Raw genomic sequence first — 18,491 nt, forward strand, 5'->3', positions numbered from 1 at the left:
TCTTCCTGAAACACTGAAAGCATTTCAATTCACATTAAAGACCTTGTGTAATGGAAACCATTCCTAAGATGTCTGGTGTGGGTTTTCATTTCTGATTACTCCTAACATCACTGGGTACTTTTCAGTACTTGTGTGTGTGAGAAATCAGTTAAATACAGTTTTTTGATATAATGATAAAAATTTAGAATCTCCCTATCTACCATAAACCAAATTTGATAAAAAAACCTGCATTAATACCGATAGGGGCCTATAGCTTGAAAAACAACAGATGTCTTAAATTAGCATATTTCTGTTTCAGGTCCTCCATCCAAAAATGAAGTATTAAAGAAAAGAAGAAAAAAATCGTTATAAATGGTCATACTCATTTGGCAGCTTATAAAATAATGTGCCTCCTCAAAAGCGTTTCAAAGTAAATGAGATGAAATCTACCTTGGGATAATAATTCTGGAATATTTATAGCATCCAACAATAAAAAGAGTAATAAAAAGAAAAGCCTGCCTCCCTGAAAATAATAATATGAAGGAGTTATTTATCTTCATATTTTCATATCAACCCTGGTTACAAGAGCAGTGACAGCTGAGCTCTCCAAGGTCTGTGGTGATATTGCCAATGACTCAGTGTCCAAATGGAGCTTCCAGGGAAAGCTGGCAGCATGTGATGCTGCAGAGTGCTCCCTGGGCACTCACCAACAGGCACCCACCCACCCCATGGCAAATATGGGCCCTGGAGGGGAGGACCCAGAAGGGGATATTGCCATCCCTGACCATCTCCATCTCCAAGGCCTCTGTAAAATAACATCCCAGTCACAAGCTAGGCATTGTATTAACCTCAGGACCCCCCAGACCACTGGGAAACCTCCTAAAGAGAATAATGTAAGGATCACAGTTCTATCCACTGGCCATTTTTCTGATATCAGCACCTTATTTCTGCTGGAACCTGAAAGTGTGGATTTGTACGACTCGCTCCATCAGCTGCCCTTGCTCCTCTCTCCACCACCAGCCCTTGCTGCTCTCGCTCCTCACCAAGTATCAGCTGGTATTTTGCCTCCTGAATCTGCCCACTGGTTTCCAGGGAGCTGCTGGCAGGAGGAGGCAGCCGATGGCAGGGCTGTGTGCTGTAGCCGCGTTCCGGTCCGCACGCCGCCCGAGCGTGCCTTGGAACGCGCAGCCTCTCCTTGGGTTTACACTGCTCCAAATCAGAATTTAGCTGCAGTATTAATGCCATAAATATTATTGTTCATGCTGTGTGAAGAACATCAGCGTGAAAATAAATGTAAGGATATTTAAAAACTGGTGTGGAATACTTAGGTATTCAGACTAATCACGGGCTGAAATAAGCACATTTGTTTCAAATCCTGTTTATAGCACCGCAGCCCCTCCCTCCTTTAAATCTTCCTCTTAACCATAGTGATGTTTATTGAATACCTGTCATTTCTCCAGCAGCATGTGCCAACAGCAGCTCACCAGTGCCAGGCTGCATGAAAACCCTTCTGTCTCCTATTCTCCAAGGGGCTCCCTTAGATCAACCACTACCATACCCAATACACTGAAACCCATAAATTTGCAGATACTGTAGTCAAAATTCTTAACAGGAAAGTGCACCCATTTTGCCCAGTGTAGCATACTGAAATATCACATGGTGAGAAGCATTTCTCACCATGTGTAAACTGTCAATTTGATTTGAAATTAAAATTTTTGATTAACATGAGCATTTCTGAGCCTCCCGCTGGCAGCAGCCCTATTGCTGAAAAGTGACATGATTTGTGACACACATGCTGTACAGAAGCCCCATGCCAGCAATTGTTAAAACCATTTTCATTCTGCTTTAATACGGTATGACACTCAGGAAAATAATTTTAATATTTAGGAGAAAGAGGGTAAAGGCTTAAGGACTGAAGTCTTTTATGAGTGTAAAGTGGGATTAGAGCAGCACAGAAAATCGGCATGGAGGTCTCCCCATCTCACAAGTCATGTCTCTTTTCAGCAACAGGAACCATCTGCAGGAGGCTAAGAAAGGTCCATGCCGAAGCACAAAGCCTTCTTTTAAATCCAGTTGATATTTCAAACACAGCATGAGGTACTTTCCACCTATGAATGCCGAGATGCTTGTGCACGGCAAAATGCTTGCAACTCCAATAATTAAACCCTCTCGGATGGGAGGTAGGATTTTCTGGTTTTCCACAGCAGTCTGTTATTTTTCCATGTTTATCATTTCCCTGGTGATACCAGTGGCCACCAGAGATACTAACATTTACACAGCGAATTACTTACGAAAGGGGAAAGTTTTGTGACTATTGAGACTTTTAAGGCTGGGAATCTACTTCTTCATCAGGCTGGTGGGAAGATTTTTTGCTAGTTTGAGCAGCTACCAAGTGAGCACAAGAAGCAGGACAGATTTTAAGGCCCTGATGTAGGCACGCAGGAGACAAAAGTTCAGAGGGGATTTTTATAAACGTAAGCCTGTGTCACTGCTGCAAGCTGCTGACTCAACTGTGTCACCTGCGTGTTTCTCAGAGTGGATCATTTCTTTTCCAGTAACATCATGTTCTGAGGAAGTTTATCATGCAACAAGTATCACGAACAGTCATTCTGAGCAGCAGCACAGCTTTGATATGTGTCGACACGCATCTGACTTTTCTTTGAGCTCCTAACACTGCTCATCACGTTAAACACTCTGCTCTGCTGGACTCTCTGTTCCTAGTAAACACAGAGATTTCTAATTGCCATTACACAGCAAGATAAAAAAATGTAGTATTTCAAAAGTAATTTTAGATGGTGAAATGAAATACCAGGGTGATTCAGATGCCCTGGAAGTATCTTTTAAATAAGTCTTAAGTTTAAATAAGCATTGTGTGTAAATATCATTTTAATTAGAGTTTTGCCAAGAAATTATACAACTGCACTCAAGGATGCTGTAATTATTTCAGGATCTATAAAACCCTCTCTCCCTCAGCTGGTGGTAGATATGTGCACCCTCCAAGGTTACCCTTCAGACACACTCGGAGCTGGACCCAGGGAGTCTGAAGTCCTGTGGACACAGAATTAGGGGGCTGTAAAAAGAGATATCAGGGGGGTTTTAATGTGCATGTTAGTTTACAGTTACAGGAATAATCCATGTATCCAGATAACATGGCAGGATTCTCTAGGAAAGTCCAGAGTCCAGGAGGAGCTGGTGGGGACAGGGTCAGGTGAGGGCAGCTCCCCTGGGTGATATGGACACAAACCCTGGCGACTTCATGCACTGGCTCCTCTCATCCTCCCTTCCTGGCACTGCCCTCTCTTCACACCACGGCACTTCTAAAGGGCTCTGGCAGGACACCATGATAATGGAAGTATCTGCTCAAGATTAGATTGCACAAAAGTGATGGAAAGTAAGGAAGCTGGGCATGGAAGCTAAGTCACGAGGATCAGTCAGCTCCACCTCTCCCCATGGCTTTCCTCTCCCTTCAGAGCTACTTCTTACACCTTCTCAGCTGACACCAGTGGTGAGCAAACTGTAATTCACAGTAAAATCCATGAATATTGTGTATTTACCTGTTGTCCTTTAAATTGAATTTTTGGGAGTTTTCTCTCCACGAGTCTTACTCCTCTATTCTTTGCACAGAACTAACTCTGATAGCTTTTAGTCCCAAGTAGACTGATGTCTACTGGTTACATATTAGTTATTTTAACTAACTTTACACCTTTGTTATTCTTGTGGCTGGGGAGAGAAAAGATTTGTCACCAGTCATGTCATGTCATGTCATGTCATGTCATGTCATGTCATGCAATCATCTGCCTCTGACTGGCTCCCCTGGGAGAGTGAAGGTGCATGGACAAAGTACTGCACAGCCCTGGGAGCAGCACAGCCCTGTCCCGGGGTGACCCAGGCTCTCCATCTCCTATCCCAGGCTCTGCCAGGTCTCTGCCTCCCCCAAGCACTGAGCTGGAAGCCCCACAGACTGACTGACAGACTGACTGACAGACTGACTGACAGACTGACTGACAGACCCCCCAAGCTCTGCAGCTCTCAGGGTTAAGCAGGCAACCACGCTTCCAGACAGCAGTGGAGAACACCCAGTGTATTAGTGGGCAATTCCCCAGCCAAATCCCAAACTAGTGACATAAATCCAGTGGGAAGAAACTGCTGGATGTGGAAAATAGCAGCAGAGCTCTGCACAAGGACTGAGACTCTCTTTCCGTTTCGTTCTAAGTTTGTGTTTTGTAGGGCAGGATGCCCTGTCTACATTCCTTTATGGACTAAGAATGGACATTTATTAGCAAGTACTTGGGCGGAGAGCCCAAAACTCCAGACTCCTGGCCTGAGACTACAGGACAGAGAGGGCCAGTGACCCTCGTTTGTGTTTACTGCACTTTCACAGACACATGTTGGTGTGATAGGGGCATTCACTTTCTCAGGTTCAGGCCAAGGTCAGGCCAGAACACGGACCAAGTTTATTTTTCTGCTGTAATCTGCTCAAGCTGTAGCCCAAAGGGGGCCTCGGAGTTCACTCATTGTGAGGGATTCAACATGAACACTGCAAACAGAAGAGGCAGAGAGGGACCTTGTTCACCTTTCACTGATTTCAAGTGCTTATCCCATGTGTGGCAGATGGGGTGGCTCCAGGGGAGGTGCTCAGGGAACTGGGATGACACTGGAGGATGTCCCATCCCAGGACAGTGCCTGCAGCAACTCAGATGTGCTCTTGGGTTACCAGTGAGGACCTGGGATGAATCTGTTGCTGGGAGCTGGGCTGGACAGCTAAGCCTTTGCACTCCCTTCCTGTGGTAGAAGATTTGCCTTTCTGGACCCTCTAACTCATCCCAGCAGTCAGTGTGTGTGGCACAGTGCAAGACCCTGGGATGCACAAACATGGCACTGGGATGGATTGCCCTATCCTAATGTATTTAAGACAATGTGAAGATACCACAGTCTGGCCTGTGACAGTTTGTGCTCTGATTGACTTTCAAGCTGGCAGGAAAATATGAAAAAGGAAAAGGAATTCCACTGGCAGAGCTCTACATTAAACTAAAGCAACTCAGGTAAAAGAAAATCCATCTATTATGGTTTATGATGCATAAACATTCATTTCTTCTCTGTTCCTCCTTTGCTTGCATTAGTGAAATGCAGAAATAAAGGGAAAAATAATGATGGATTGATTTTGGAAAAGTTAGAGTTCAACTCAGGATGGATGTGATCCCAAACATTTCAGATTCTTATCTCATCGTAATTGGAATAGCTGAACCTCTCTTGTCTGCAAAATTAGGCAAGGCATCCTGTGAGAATGGGCTCTTTTTCACAGAAGTTTAGTCCCCAGACACATGAAAGAATGAAAACAAGAACTAGAACAGAACATTTTTACTTTTGAATAATGGCTTCATTTGGGCAGTTTAGAACAAAACTTCACTGGAAGAGCTGAGGAGGAAATTGTCTCAGTGTGCCCAGCCCTATACACATTCTTCCACAGAGCACATGAATGCTTATCAAAAATGATAATTTATCTAAGAAACTCCCATTCTGTCGAATTCAAAAGAAAAACAGAAAGGGAAAAAGTACATGTGGGCAGTAGATAGACTGCCCACTCTTCTACTCCCTACATCTAATGATGAAGAAATCATTCAGCCAAGTCCACATGCCCTGCTAGATCCACCTTTGCTCTTGAGCAACTCTGTCTCAACTCTGTCTGCTCTGGCTTGTCAGGATGAGCAGGAGAGGGCTGGGTGACTTCCTCCAGAAGCGGAATCTCAGGTCCAGAGTGATTACAGTGCTTGGAACATCTTGGTTTTAAAACTCCCTGAGGTTCAACAGAGAGAGATTAATTCTCAAAAGACCTGGTATCTCCAGAGATTACAGAGGGACAGGAAGGATTTTAGGTTCACCACTGGTGTTTCATTTTAATGCCTACTGTTAGATCCATGTCTTAGTTCACATATCATAGATCTGGAAAAAAATTTACTCTCTTCCCCATTTCTTGCCCCAAGCAATCTCTCTTGACTTTCTCCATCCTTACAGTTTTATCTGGCTACTTTTTGTTTGTTTGATTTTTTTTCAACTCAGAAGGCTGTAAAATACAAGCACTGCTGAGTTATCCTTGTGTTCCTGCCCTTCATCTGGTTCGTTTGCAGGAGGGAATAATGATCTGTCACCAAGGTAAATTCACTGCCTGGCAGATAATGCCACAGTGTTTCTGCTGCCCATTTCACAGTAAGACATTCTTTTTCAATGATGCTGCACCTCTGTTCTCGTGGGAACAGTTTACGGCTGACATAGCAATAGTAGTAATAACAACTTATATTTATATTGTACATGGGGTGATCTTTACTTCCCTCTCCTCCTAACAGTGGACAGCCCCCAGTCCTACTGCAAATCCATCCTTCATGGCCATGGCAGGCAGAAATCTGGATTCACTAACACTGAGCTGCCTCATTCCTCAGCTGCTTGCTTGGGTTGTCACATCCTTTCCAGCCCACTTTATTATTGATTTAAATGGAGCCGTGGGCCACTAACCAACCACTGCTCTAAGCCTTCCCTCACAAAAAATCTGTGGGGATCCCCTCCAGCCTCAAAACCACAGCCACCTCAGTCTGTCAAGCTGCTGTCCACCCTCTCCTGCTCCTCACCTCTCCCCTTCCTCCTACATTTCCAGCTCTGGCATGCTCTGCTGTACGATAAAATTGGCTCCCCTCTGCACGGCGTGGGGGACAGGGCCAGCTCTCTGCATTCTGCTGCTGGAAACTTCCTGAATGCGAATTCCCTGATTTTGAAAATCAGGGCTTTTGAGGTCTAACATGTGGGAAAATTGCAGGAGGTCTGCAGTGTAAAGCTGGTCAGGTGGGGACACCCCCCCAAACACCAGCGGGTTTTCAGATGAGGATGCAGCTGTCAAAGAGCCTTCTGTTACAGATAAAATCTTAAGAGTAAAGAAATAAAGTAGAAAAATAACAGGGACAGAGGTCTGGGTTTTCTGTGAGTGAGAGTGGTACAACTACATGAGCAGTATTGCTCCCTTATGACCCTGGGAGAAGAAATACCAGTAAAAGGTTTGGCTCAGCATGGTCTGAGAGCTGGTGTTGACACCCCTGTGCTTGGCTAGGGCAAGGGGACTGCTGAGGTGCCACAGTGGCCCCATGGGAGGGCACACAGCCAGGGCTGGGGTGCTGGCCGTGTGTCCTACAAAGGCCAGACAGAGAGAAGAGAAATATTTGGATCCCCTGGAGCAGCCCTTTCATTTCCTTGTGCCTCCCCTTACCAGGGATGGGAGTGAGATGCTGGCTCCTCACACCAGAGTGTGGCTTGCAGCAGATCCCCTTGCTTCAAGTGCAAGTGAGGGAGGGCGGGAGGTAATGATTAGAGACACTCTAAAATGATTGCATTAATTGAATCTTATGAAAATGGAAAACAATGGCAGTGGGTAATAATAAAACCCCACTTTAACCACGCACATCTCTTGTTTACTAGGAAGTGCTTCACTGACTGCAGATTTACTCTGGGGCACAGCAGGAAACTTTTCTCCTTTAAATTTAATCAGCCCTTTTTGCCTTTTTTTTTTTTTTTTCCCTTTCAGAGAAAAATACCAGCTATCAGATCTGTGTTTCCCATCCACTCCTAAGACTCCTCAGTGCAGTGCCTGGAGGTGATAGTGTGAACTCACTCAAGAATGTGAAGGCATTTTATAAATCATTTGGTTCCAGCAGGAGGGGGAGAAAGGGAGAAGGCAGAGGGATGATATAGTTTACAGCACATACTCAGCAGTAACTCCCAACTGTCAAACTTCAGCATTTTCTTCAGTTGCAACAGTGGTTAACAAAAAAATGTTAAGACAGCAGACATGAAATGCACATAGCAAGCAGCACATTTAATCAACTGGCACCTTCCTACCACCCCACCGCCCAAATCTACCCGGACACTATCACAACTCCAAAAAAAAAGTTGTACAAGTGAAGATAGGGCACTGAAAAAGGAGCAGAAACGAACAACACAAACTGCTGCAAACAACTGGCGGTGCCCTTTTTTGTGCCAGATAACAACAGCAGAGTGAAAGGAGTGTGTTTGAAAGTGTGGCTCACTTGCCTCACCTTCCTCCTGCCCCTTTTGCCATGCTCACTACCCCGCTCCTGGGAAAATATTTGCGGACCATTGCAAATAAAAATCTCCTTCTCACTTTCCAAGAAACGGATCTGGTACTTTTCCATTTCAGTCACACCAGAGCCAGGCTTCAGAGGGGATTTTATTCTCAAAACTCCATGAAAGTCTCCCTAAACTTTCTTTGCAGCTCCTAGCTAGCAACTTCTGCAATTTAAAAGTATTACCTGCAATTAAAAAATAGTATCTAATTATCTATAGAAGTGATGAGGCTTTTTTTGGGAGCCTGATTTCACTGAAGTGCCCTCCCTGACAACAGCAGCAGTCCCCTATGCTGCTTTCAGGAGTTGTGCATTGCCCTTCACATGCAGCTTCCTGCTGGTATATACAACTCTAGGTTTACAAAATTAGGATTGCTTGGAAAGCACCTGATTAACCCAAGAATCTGCAATATGTGCAGACATAGAGTTTTTTTCTGAGCGTCCAAACCAAGTATGAGTATGAAGGTTTGGATCCATTTGAAAGCAAACCTGTAAAACCACAGGATTCATAAAGGAACTACGCCACAGGCAGAAACCAGAAGAAGGTGTGAAAAAATGACACACATTTTCATAGTGTATAGGTCTATTTGGAAAGGTCTGGAGTCAACAGAACACCCCCCGTGCTGGTCAGGAAGTCAAAGCAAAAGAACACCCGAGTGTGAGTGAGAGAGTGCAGTCCTGTATCTACACTTGGACATTCCCTTCTGGATGAACCGAGCTCTGGCTGGAGCCCTTCACTGAAGTTTAGGTGCTGGTAGTTCAGGTACAGTGAAGGACAAGTGTGTAAGTGGGGAGAAAGGCATGTTTTGCTAAGAAGAGCCAGACTGGCTGGGACTGGAGTCACAGGGAATCTCTGATGCCTTTGGGTGGACTTGCTGGAAAACACAAAGACACCCAGCCACCCACTCACCCACTGCTGCCACTGCCTCTGCCTCAAGCCTTCATCCCCTTCTGACTTCTGCAGGAAGGGAGCCAGCACCTCCCCAGCTCATCTGCACAGCACAACTCCCAGCACACATTTCTAACTTCCAGTGGTTTGACCACAGAGGGCAAAAATTTTGGCCAGGGAGCATTTCCGATGGCAGGAGAGCAGCGGTGAGCCAGCCTGGGTTTCACTGCTGTGATCTCTGAGTGGAGGGTTCCCACTCACTGCCACAAAGAGACACCACCTAAATAGATGTGGAGTAATGAATACTTCGGGTAAGCGACTGATTTCAGAGGGGGCTTTTATCCACAGGCCCTGTATTTATAGTTCAAGCCTTTTCAATTAATACGCACACCCTAAAAGAATTAAACTACTAATTATCACATTTTACTGTGGTTCACAGAACTTTCATCAGATCTAGTAAATGAAATCACGAGTTCAGCAGAAGAAGCTTTAACTGCGCCAAATTATGTCAAGGGTATATCATGTTGATAATAAAAGATCACTTGGTTGGAAGCCTAACCTAGAAGGTTGGGGAGGCGTAAAAAGTTCACATTTTGGATCATGCTGCTCTGGTGTGGGCGTTTTGTGTTTTTTCTCTTGGTTATTGTGGAAAGCAATTCTCCTGCAAGTAAAATTTTCCCCTTGTCTTACGATACTGAGCATTAGGGAATTTTTACATAGAAAGACAAATAGAAAGGTTTGGGGTTTTGTTTTGCAAGTCAGACCTTGGCATCACATCCGCTCTCCACTAATAAACTCCCCTCTCCACTCAACAGGAATTAAACGATGCCCACACCACAAATAAACTCCTTTCCCTAAGTGCCCAGCTTCCTGGTGGGCAGGGTGGTGTTCCAAAGCATCCTTCAGCCTGTGGTCCGCTCCGGCGGCCGCAATTACCCTGACGCAACCCAGCTCTCAGCTGTTAATTAAACAGCAGCTCTCTCAAGAAGACAGGCATTAAAAACAGTTGTAGTGAAAGCTGGTGGTTGCTCCCAGCCCCAGCTGCTGTGCCCTGGGACGTGGGACATGGGTACAAGGGGGTGCCATGGCTGCCTGCCCATCCCGCAGAGGAGAGGGCAGGGACCTGACACTGAGGTGCCCTCGGGACAGAGAAAATCCCTGACCCTGCAAAGGGAAGCTTCAGATTTCCCTAAGAGGCTGCTGCTCCTGGCCATCCCATTTCCAAGCTGCCCTCTAGATGGCCCTTGCTGTTATCTCCTGGATAAAGATTCATGGAAAGGAATGGGATAGAGCCACAGAATAAAAGTACATTTTTGAAACTACTTAGAATAATCGCAGCTGTATTTATGCACCTTATCCGCTGGAAAGGTTCATTGCCTTTTTCCTGTACACACACATGGAGAAATAAAAATATATACTGGAGCCACACTTTTATTTCTCCTCTCCTTTGCAGTGCTCAGCCACTCCAAGCGTAATGAACGTTTCATGTCTTTCAAGCACTGCTTTGTCATGCTATAAGCATTCATTTCATGCTTTGAATATTTCCTGTCATACTCGCCTTGGATGAATTTTTTGTGGGAATGCTTTGCTTGTGAAGGTTAATGGTTAGCAGCAGTGAAAACTGAAGTCCTCTGTCAATCCCCAAGCCTCAAGCACTGCAGGTCACTGATGAGAAGGGTCTCCAACCATCCCCAGCACAACTGACCCCACTGACGTCCCTGCTTCTGGCCTGACTGACAGTCAGAGCCATTTCCCATCACTGCATTCCCCCAAGAGAATGCCAGACACTGATAAGCAGGCTAAATCCTGAGCCTACCACACGACCCACTAAATCTTGGAAATGGTGTAACTGTGTCTCACAGTCTGGACTCAAAAGAGAATATGGTAGTATAGGAGAAAATGGTGTTTACTTTCCTAATTATTCAGATGATTCTTCATGACAGTCATGAATCTGGGAAATACACCTGGATGCTGCAAAGTTTCAATCCTAGATTATTATGATTGAAATGCTGTATTTCTAGTTCTTTTTGGGAATGTAATGCAATGAAATAAGATGAAGGAAATGCAAGACTACATCATACATAAACTAAATTTATAACCAAACATATCTGCTTTTGTTTCCTTGGGAAACGTTGGCTCTCAGAGCTGCCTACAGGCACTCTGAGAGGGTGATGAAACACAGGTTGGACCTCATCAGATCTTTCTTGGCTGATGGGTCCTGTTAGAGTCAACAGCCTGTCCTGCCCAGTTCCAGGGAAGGCAGAGGAGACCAACCCCACCAGAACTCCCTGACTCGGCCACAGATTCCAAGCCTGGACACATTTCCCCACTGCTGTTCCCCGTCAGCAGACAACGTGATCCGTAAGGGTGCAAATCTGTTCAGAATTTGGTCCTGGCAAGTTACAAAGGTGCAAACAAGCTGACATCACCAGGAGCTCTGACTTCAGCGCCAGCGATGAGATTCCTTATTGGAAATGCTAAGGGCTTTTTTTTAAAGCTTTTTCTGAAGAAAGTTAATTTTAGATTAGTCCCTCAGGCTGTGATAACTCCTCAGCGTGGCTCTGTAAACAAGAGAGGAGAGTCTTCTTGCATTTATAAGATTCTGATGCAAATAATCCCATGAACAAGAACATTAATAAAAGCTGCTGTTGCTGTATTACTGCCTTTGCAGCTGTAACTGATAGAAAACTTTCTCTGCAAGGCTCAGTTATCTCCTGAAAATGAGGTGTTTCAGGAATGTTAGTCATCTGAGACCATGTATTTTCTAACAGCACCACTTTCAGCATTGTGTGTTCAGAGGACTGCTGGTGTCCCTGCACCCCTCAGGTGGGAGCTGAGGGGCTCATCCAAGGGCAGAGGAGCCTCCAGACAAGCCCAGCACCTCCTTGGTGTGCTGGCATCCAGCTCTGTCACAGCTCTGAAAGCCTCTGAGGCAGCTGGACTCCACCTGAAGCAGTGGAGACGAGAGGTCAGACATGGCCTGAGCAGAACATGGGTGGCAGAACATTTCCCCTTGTTAAAAATTTGGCTGTGGGAGGAACTGGATGTCACTCGGCTACCATTTAGCCTGCAATATTGGCTGAGTGATGGGGACAGCCACAAAGAGCTGTTCCTTATTCTCTGCTTGGGATGAGGCTCTGAAGAGTGAACTCTGAGCCTGAGCAGAGTGCCCAAGCCTTGGGCAGGCAGGCTCTGCTTCCACTGGCCAAAGATATCCCACTGCTCGGAATGCTAAATTTGTGACCAGAAGGAAAGCATTCACAGAGGGACTGGACTCTGCAGCCTGCTAGTTTAGGCAGAGGGGTCTTCCCACACATAATCTCCTCCTTCCTTTTATCCAAAGTTAAATCATGCCTTCCATGACCAGCTTTGCCTAGGGAAGAAGAAAATTCTCTTTGCATTTGTTCCCACTGTGGCCTTCTCTTTCCCCCAGAGCTCAAGGATCAGAAATTCTTCCTTTCTGTTTTTAGGCATGGAAAAGGAAGCATATCCTTAAACTTTTTTTTAAGGTATAACACTCAAGTCCAACCCTACTTAGGCAAAAGAATTCAAAAATGATATTTACAAGTCCAGTATAATTACTGCAGGGCTGAAAAACGAGTTCTGCGAGTTACGGTGCATCATTGTTTTTCTTTTTTCTTTTTTTTTTCCAATGTTTCAGTGAACAATGTGCCTTTCATTTCCTGCAGTGCTGTTAAGGTACTTGCAGCTCAAAGCAGTGAGACTGCATTAAAGCTAAAAAGCATTTGGTTTGGGCATTACACATTTTTATTTTTTAGAAAAATGCCTCTCCCTCTTCAGGAATTGAGCAATGGATTTGGCACACGTTTGTAATCAGCTGTAATAATGAATGCTGCCCTGCTCACTTGAAATGGGAGAATTTACCAACTTCTTCAAAAAGAATTCGCTCATCTACAAAGTGCTGTGCTACCAACTCTGAGCCACCAAATCTCAGTCCCTTTGCTCGAGAGCCAGGAGCAGCCTGTCAGAAATGACACAGCATTCTCCTGCTCTGCACAGCACACCTTGTGTGCACCTTTACACTGCACTTATTAACTCACCAGTGCCACCACCTCAAACACAAACACTGCCTGACACACATTTACTGACAGCAGCAGCACAGCTCTGTACCACTTATTAACCACTCTCTGCCACATCCTCCCTGCCTTTCTCCAGAGTTCAGCTCCTGATGGAGCAGAGCAGGATCCGACTTTTAATATTCTCTAAAAGCCAGAATTGCAAATATCCCCACTTTGGAGACAGAAAGACCAAAAGGTTTCCCTACATAAGTTTAAAATAATCCTACTTACAAAAAGAAAATCTATCTGATAGCTGTTTCCACGACTGAAAGTGAGAATAAAAGCCTGAGAGAGTGTCCACAGCAGTGCTGAGCTGGGAATTCAGTTGTTCCTGATCCCCAGGCATGCAGTCACTTCACTACATCAGACTACCCATTTTGTCATCCTCACTTCACTGAAAACTAGTCCGTTTATAAAACACGGCACCAAAACAGTGCATTTAACAAGTTTTCAAAATCAATAATTTTTTTTTTTTTTTTTTTTTTTTTTTTTTTTTTGATTGGGTGAATTGCAAAATCACTTTGCGGTGCCAACTGAAATGAAGCTTTTACATACCATTAGGCAACTACAAAAGTGGGGAATTTTCCACATGGGTGTTCCACTCAGCTGGTCAGAAAAAATCCCTCGTTTGAGCAAAATATCAGGACATCAAAAAATGTTCCTGCCTTTCGGATGAAGTTCCTGGCCTCTTCCATTATCCCTCCTGCAAATTTCCTCACCCATATAACAAACAGGAATTCTGGATTTTCTGCCTCTCCTCAAAAAGCTGTTTCCCATGGTGACAGAGCAGCACTGTGCACACCCTGTGTTGGTTTTACCCCCAGCACAAAACATCTGGACCTTGGACCATCCATGCACCAACGAGCCCTGTTTCTCCTGCATGTTTGCTTTTCATGGCCACCATGCTGCATCTCTCCCTTCAGAAATAATTAAATGCTTAATATTTCTGTTAAATATTTGCAGTGGTGACTGGATGACTGCCTGGAAACTATTCTGGTTAATGAAGGCTGAGGGAAAGGCCAGAGTTGGTGTTGAAGCCACCACTGAGAGCAGAAGGTGTCACCATCCTCCCTGTCTGTGATGATCCTGCTCTAGAAATTGAACCAGCAAAGCCCACTGGAAAAAAACCAGGAGTGGCTCTAAAAGAGAAAAGCTTTTTTTTCCCATGAACTTCACTTCAATGAAGGTTAGACATACAGGCTTTGCAAAACAACACATACAATTTAGGATGATAAATTAAAATCTGTAGTAGGAGGCCTTCTTTTTCAGGGCCGTATAGTTGACCCTTCTGAACCTACATTACTCAAGGTATGCAAAATATATGTGTATAATAAATAGCTCTAGAATTTATGGAGTGGAACAGAAAGGATATTAACAGGCAAGTAGAGAGGCTGTATAACCCTCACAAGGCCTTTAAAGATTTATTTTTTTAAAATGAAGGAATGCATGCATGGAAAAGGCAGCACTGAATCGATACACTTCTTTGTGCCTTCCAGAAACACATGGAAAAATGCTTCCAAATCTGCCCTCAATCTGGTCACTCCACTGTTGGCATCGGTGGGAATGAGATTATTCACCATTCTATTTTTTCTTCTATAAAAAAAAAATTAAAAAATCCTTTCTGTGTGGGCTCATTCCCACTCTCAGTAAAATCAATTACGAGCCTCCCATTGACTCTGGAGGGATTTGGATCAGGCCCTGTGGAAGTGGGTCTACAGCAAGTGTAGAACAACGCAGTTAATATGATTTATTGTGTCCGTTTCTGTGCGTGCAGTTTTTCATTTTCTAAAGCCTGCAGTTTTGCTTTCATCCTCACGTCCAGCAGATAAGAGCTGCAGATCTGTGTTGATCTACGCCGGGTACCCTGGAGCTGGGGGCTGTGTGTGCTGGGAATGAGCTCAGCCTGCCCGGGGGGAACGAGCCCTTCAGGGCCAGCACTCTGCCTTAGAAAATCTCCCACACACTGCAGAACCACTGAGGAGGCTGCTGCTGTGGTGGGGGAAAAAATATCCTTTAGTAAAACTGAGAAAAAAAAAAAAAAAAGAGAAAATTTGTTTTCCTGTTTATTAAAAAAAAAAAAAAAATTAAAAAAAAAGTATCTTTTGCAGGTCACCAGCAAAGTTCCAAGAATTCACTGAAAGATTGTTTTACAAAGAAGACTCAGGCTCCAAATCAGAGATATTTCATTTCACTAGGCTCTTACAGATTCTACATTATTAAACACTGAGACTGCTGCTTTTTGGGGCAGTTGTTGAGTAGCAAGCTTTGTTAAAGACTAAGAAACTGCAGGGTAAGATGAACTGTGCTTTAATAGCTGAGAAAGAATATTATCCAAACACGAAATAATAACATGCTTGGTGCCTAATACATTCTAAATTAAAATATGATTTAATAAACACAGGCAACATATTCCCCACAAAAAAAAAATAGCAGAATTGGCAGAACAAAAATCACAGTTTAGTCAGTTCTTCTCTTAACCTTGCAATCCTTTGGCTACAAATTAGAATTTCTGTGAACAGGATTGATAAGGGAAATTAGGCGCTGTCTTTCAGAAACAACAGCAATGTTTTAAGATGGTATGTTTAGAGATGAACAGCACAAAACCTATCAAAATATGAAACCTTTCATATCTAATGGGAGGAAAATACAGGAGCTCAAATAGCCAAAATCTTGCCAGCCCGATGAGCCCTGTGTTCCATGTCCTATGATTCATGCTGGTAGTTTAAAGGTTTTTATGTACCTAAACATCTTCTTCTTCCCTTAATATTATCCCCTGTTTAAACCCTAACCCCAAAGCAGTCCAGACGTGAATGCAGCCCCCAAATGAAGCCCCCAAAACACCCACTGAACACATACACAGCTGTAGGGGTTTAAGGCAAAGCAGTTAGTTTCTCATTGAAAGGGAAATCACACGGGTATTACTACAGATACAGCATTTCTACATGGATTTACACATCCCAGAAATGGTGACAGGGCTTCAGAGGCATAAATCCCTCACACAAATTCTTTTCTGTGTACGCAGCATAGACCCCAAGTACAGTGAATAACCCAATCTACGTTTAGGTCTTATAAAAAAAAGTTCTGCTTATAGATAAAAGAAGTCAAGAAAAATGACTACTAATAATCATCCCTTATTCTAAGTCCTAAATATAAGTAGTAAAACAAAACTCAGTTGCCAATGGGCCAACAAAAATTGTTGAGGTCTACCTTAGCTAAACACAAGAAGGAAGAGAAGCTGTTCCATTACACATTTAGTCATCTTTTCACATACAGTCCCCACAGAAATCCACTATTATTGAATGATTTTTTTTTTCTGGGCTGCTTTACAAAGCAAGCCATTGGTTCAGTAGAAGCCATTGCTTCTACTTTAAATCTGTCCTGGTCCAGAGAATATGAGTTTTCCCAAAAGTCCCAGTCCTTCTGCTGCTTCCACTCCAGCCACTGCTACTTGAGAAAAGGAGAGAAGCCCCAAGGAGCTGTAGCTGAACCTCCCTGATCTGTTTTCCTGTTGTATCTACTCCCCTGAAGGTCATGACTCAAGGCCCAGGGACTGAAAGCCTTTGCTATGGAGGAATAAGGATAAGGGTTGCATACAGCAGGCTCTTTAATGGTATCTCCCTAATTAAAATTAATTTTAAAGGGGAAGGAAAAAAAAAATCTCTCTCCAGGACTAGACAAAGAAATGCTACCTTAGATTAGTGAAACAGTAGCATTTTAACTATGAGGAGAGTGCACAACCTATTTGCAGCCATCCCATGTCAATTATTCTGAATCACCTTTTTCTATTAGACATGGGGAAAAAAAAAATCTTTATAAATATGGGCTGTTTTTAATATCTCAAAGCAGGAGCAGCAGGTAAGAACTTACCATTTTCTGGCTGGTCCTTAATATCAGCTTCACTTGGCTGGCTGGGACTTTCAGATTGACTTGAATCTGAAAAACATAAAATACAGCCAAAAATTACAGGGTCTGCTGTGGAAAATAGATCAGAGGCGCCAGACTTCCTCAAAAGGCTGAGAGTACAAACTGAGGACAGGAGTGTTGCACTAGGACATGATAATGCAAAAGTCCCGTGCCTAGGTAATATGTTTACTAGAGAAAAAAAAAATTAAAAAAAGGGAATCTTGTTTATGGCACTACACAGAGTGCTCCGGGTGTGTGTTGGCATAAATTAAGCTTTGAGAATCCTTCTTTTTAAAGAAGGCATATTTAAACGACTCTCCTACATGTTTTTTATAATGCAGCCTCTATGTTGTATACAAACCAGAGCCTTACTCCAACACATAGTAAAGTCTCAAAACATATCTCCAAGCAGGCATAGAAAGGTAACTTAGCAACCCTACATAGTCGTGGAGATTGTTGGCTACACATTTATGGAACAAAATCTGCAAAACTGAGGGAAGAGCTGATTTTTTGGCGTACTTTTCACAGTGGTTACAGCACCACAAGATCTCTGAAATGCACGGTGCTGGTGGTGCTTTGCAGTGGGGTGAGACCAGATACTGGATGACCTGCTTTAGAACTTGTGCAAATAATCCCACAAACTCCCAGCTAACACTCTCCAATGAGCACAATTTATTTGCCTAAAATAATAAAATGACCTATAAAAGGGTATGTGTAAATACGAGTGTTTCGCATTTTTTATATGTTATTAACTCTACTTAATGTGAAGATGATCGCTCTTTGGTCCAAAAAATATTCTTAATTATTTCTGTCACTATGAACCGGGAAAAAAAAAGTCCCTTTACCTGCGGGAAAAAATATTTTTAAAGAAATCCCTCAAATCACTGTTTTTTGCAATTAATACATTTTTTTTCCTTTCCCCAGAAATTTTTCTCTGATTTATTGATCCTGTAGAAAAAGTTTTTGCTGTGAAACAAAATTCAGGCAATGAAACCACTTGCTAATGCCTCAACACCACCCCTCATCGTGGCAAACCCATTTTCTGACTTCACCTTGACTTTGCAGAGTTTGGAATTAGCTGTCTGAAATTTGACCACATTTCAGTGAGAAGTCAATGCAAGATCAAAAGGTCACGACACTTAACTGTGATTAAATTGAAAATCTTACTTCTATTGCAACAGAGTCATAACACCACCCCTTCTTTTTCTTTGAGGTATTAATAGTGCTGGAAGAAGCAGTACTACTAGTGACCTTGGGTCAAGCAATGCTAATTTATTGCTTTAAAAAGGTTCCTTGCTTTTAAGCAAATGAAGATTTTAATTACCACAGAGCACTATAAAGAAAATGCCTATTTTAAATATTCAAATTTTTTTTTACCTGCTGACTGTCTGCTTTAGGTATCATTCAAAAGCTTAGAGGACAATCTTGTATAAATTAAAATCTACAAGTTAAAAAAAGCGCTCACAAAACAAAACTTGATAAATTTCAGAATATAAACACTCAGAATAAAAAAGCAAA

At 43.3% G+C, this 18,491-nt stretch overlaps 1 protein-coding gene across 12 annotated transcripts in view; it reads right to left on the minus strand.

Moving 5' to 3' along the window:
- NFIA (nuclear factor I A) overlaps window positions 1-18,491 on the minus strand; it is a 249,284-nt gene that overhangs the window by 96,873 nt on the left and 133,920 nt on the right. For 11 of the 12 annotated variants that reach the window (XM_088169639.1, XM_088169643.1, XM_088169641.1 and 8 more), the window contains exon 3: window positions 16,938-17,003. The exons of the other annotated variant lie outside the window; for it this stretch is intronic. In XM_088169639.1, coding sequence (XP_088025765.1) covers window positions 16,938-17,003 — 66 coding nt within the window. The remainder of the gene's footprint in view (window positions 1-16,937; window positions 17,004-18,491) is intronic. 12 annotated transcript variants of the gene reach the window in all.

This window comes from Sturnus vulgaris, chromosome 9 (assembly GCF_052056855.1).
Source record: "Sturnus vulgaris isolate bStuVul1 chromosome 9, bStuVul1.hap1, whole genome shotgun sequence".
Classification (NCBI taxonomy): domain Eukaryota; kingdom Metazoa; phylum Chordata; class Aves; order Passeriformes; family Sturnidae; genus Sturnus; species Sturnus vulgaris.